The sequence below is a fragment of the Fopius arisanus genome, unplaced genomic scaffold (genome assembly GCF_000806365.1).
Source record: "Fopius arisanus strain USDA-PBARC FA_bdor unplaced genomic scaffold, ASM80636v1 scaffold00230, whole genome shotgun sequence".
NCBI classification, from domain to species: domain Eukaryota; kingdom Metazoa; phylum Arthropoda; class Insecta; order Hymenoptera; family Braconidae; genus Fopius; species Fopius arisanus.
In genome coordinates, this window is record NW_011887969.1 from 87,506 (window position 1) to 90,584 (window position 3,079).

General features: G+C 58.2%; 1 protein-coding gene across 1 annotated transcript in view; it reads left to right on the top strand.

Moving 5' to 3' along the window:
• The window catches only part of LOC105272662 (proteoglycan 4-like), a 5,141-nt gene extending 2,735 nt beyond the window's left edge, over nucleotides 1-2,406 (top strand). Inside the window, exons 2-3 of the mRNA XM_011314865.1 lie at nucleotides 123-2,216; nucleotides 2,320-2,406. Coding sequence (XP_011313167.1) covers nucleotides 123-2,216; nucleotides 2,320-2,406 — 2,181 coding nt within the window. The remainder of the gene's footprint in view (nucleotides 1-122; nucleotides 2,217-2,319) is intronic.
• Nucleotides 2,407-3,079: the final 673 nt, after the last annotated feature.

The following is a 3,079-nucleotide window of genomic DNA, read 5'->3' on the forward strand; positions in this document are numbered from 1 at the left end:
CCAGACCGGGACTTGAACCCGGGACCTTCCGATTATGCATCGGGTGCTCTCCCAACTGAGCTATCCGGCTCCTAGCCATTTCTTCCATTCACTTTTCTTGCCGTTACTTTTCTCCGTTACAGACAAACATAGACACACCAGTTCCACGAGCCGAGGACGCAGCACCAGCCGTGGATCTGACGGAGAGCACTCCACCATCCTCTCCCCCGGGTCAGGGGATTAAAGAAGAGCCCAGCCTCCTCACTAGCCAGCAGAGAGCTGCCCGCAATGCGGAGATAGCTCTGGAGAGCATCCTCTTCCCGGAAGGCATTCCGGTGGAGCTGGACGACCTGGCTCTCCCCGACGACAGCGACGCCGACGTCGCCCAGGACCCGCCACCGCGAGGACCCCTGTCTCCAGTCGTCGTGCTGGAAAAGCTGCCGCTATCCGGGAGACCAGAGGCACCGCAGTCCCAACCGGCCAGAGAGGCACCCATCCATCTCCAGGATTACTGGGACCCACTCAAACCCTGGCTACCCGAGATACGGAGTATCGAGGAGCAACATCCCGGCTTTGCCGCGGCCCTACACGCCTGCACGCTGACACCGGCTCACCACCTGTCAGCTGTCAGGTTTGTCATCCCTCCCATTCCCCTGGAATCGGTGAGCGGCACAGTCCCACTCGGAGAGAGTGAGGAAGAACTCCCGGAGGCTACCTCCGAGGACCACACATCCGAACGGGCCCTGACCCCGCCGGCACATCCGATTGTGGAGATCGGATCCAGCTCCGCGAGCTCCAGTTCTTCTAGCTCGTCGAGCTGCAGCAGTTGCAGCAGCTGCTCTTCGGAGTCCGGGAACTCCACCATCCGCAGTCCAGGACCAGCCGGAGATCCAGGCCACCCATCCGACAAGGGAGACCAGGCCCAGGCATCATCCCCCGAGTGGGAGGATCCGGACAGCACACCGGCACCCAGTATCCAGAGCGCGGCCACCGAGTTCATTGACCTCGGACCCCTCGAGGAACTCTCGCGGCCCAGCACAGTGCCCACAGCAGAGTCACCACATCCAGCTCTTCCTCATACCGGAACCGAGATGGCCAAGCAGCACCCGTCGCTCACGGACTCACGAGCCGGCGAGAGAACGCCGCCGTATCCACCCCTCACAGTAGATGAGGATAGCGAGAAGCTTCCGGAGGTCACACCTCCGGTTCCCGTGCGTGCCTTCGCCGCCGTGGCCAGCCTTCCGAGCGCATCAGCTCAGGCCTCTACATCCGCCTGTAAGCAGGTCGGCCCATCCGCTCCTTCGAGAGCCCAGGACATCACCGTCCATACCACCGAGGAACAGCTGAAGAGGTCCACTACCACCACACGCAGCAACCCCACGACCAACCGGGGGGGAGGACAGCCCGGGAAACCCGCTGGAGGGAAGCGAAGGAAGCCACGTCATTGGTGCTTCGACTGTCGTCGACACGGCCACGCACACCAGGCCTGCCCAACACCAACTGGCGACATCTTCTGTGGACTATGCCCACATCGTCTGAGGGTTGAAAGAGTCTGCCCAGAGCACGGCCCAGTGACACAACCTGCTGGCGGACGAACAGCAGGATATTCCAGCACCTCCGCTGAGACTTCCCAGGTGAGGCCATCGCCATCACCTGCATCGGCTGCATCCAGCGCGTCAGGGACCCACGCGCCGAGGAGTACTGGGCTCCCTTCGAAAGGAACCCAATCCGTCCAGCAGCAGCTGGATCGGTCTATCCATTCCCCAGGGAGGAGGAACGCAGGTTTCGTCGCGAGGACGAATCTCCAGAAGACTCGAGGCTCCGGTTCTTCGGGCAGCCACCAGCCACTCTGTCCACTCCAGTGGCCTATCCCCAAGAATATGGGGGCACCTCCGCAGGCCGAGGCCGCGGTTATTTCACCCAGGCCGGCGCCACGACATCCAGATCGTCAGCCCTGGGTCGGGGAACGAATGCCCGTTTCGGGCCCCCAACGACAACTCCTGGAGCCCGTTGGCCCCGAGAGACCCTCGAGGCCCTCCAGAGCATCCTGGACCAGGCCCAGCGCGACCACCAGCGGAGCCCAGAAGCCGGGTACTATCCCCGTTAAGACGGCGGCAACATCCCTGAAGAATCAGTGGCAACATCCCCGTGACTCGGTGGCTCATCCCCGCAAGACGGAGGCACGTCCGGAGGAGAATCTCCCGGCCATCCATCCCATCGCCAAGGGTGGCTACTCAGTTCGTTTTTGTTGTTGTGGGATTCCCACATTCCTTTTTTTTTTGGAAAATACTTTTTTTTATTTTTATACTTACTTTTTTTTGTATTTTTTTTTTTTGATAGGGTGCCAATTACCCAAGTTTCTTTTTGTCTTCTCTCTGTGATAAGTCTCACGCGTACCTGAAGGCACCCTTTGTACAAATAGGATAAGTATTGTGATAATGCGGAAGAATCCGTCCGGGGAGATAACTCCCCACGAGCACCAACTATGTGCCATAAGCCCCTAGGGGGCCATCAATGTTCTTTTTTTGTTTAAGTTCGCCTTTCAGAGGCAGTTCCGGGTCCGATGACCCGGCAAATATACAGATACGTGTGATAAGGCTTATGCATTTATTCCGACCCTTACCTCAGGGTGTGGGTTCGAGTTTTTCCCCGACATTACGTTTGGTGGAGTTTAGGTATGATGCAGACCTTGAAGTCCAGGACCAACACAGCCAGACCAGGGACGACCACGAAGGCTGACCCGGATACGGACCATCAAAGGAGGGGGGTGTAACGAGCATCGGGGATGCCCGTTAGTATCCCCAGATAAAATTAATAACGAGAGAGAGAGTTCGAGGACAAAAATTTATGGGATGTAAGAATAATGATTAATTCCCCCCCTCGGGGTGGTTTAGGGATTTTTGGGGGTGAGGTTAGGGCAAACTCTAGGTTATTTTAGGTCCGGCCCAAAAAGCCGGCGCTCCAAATGAAAGGGTTCTTGAGGGTTAGTTGGTACGGGTGGAAGGCCGTACGGGGATCCGAAAAATACCCCTACGGATTGCCAACGGCTGTTACGGGTGGAAGGCCGTACGGGGATCCGAAAAATACCCCTACGGATTGC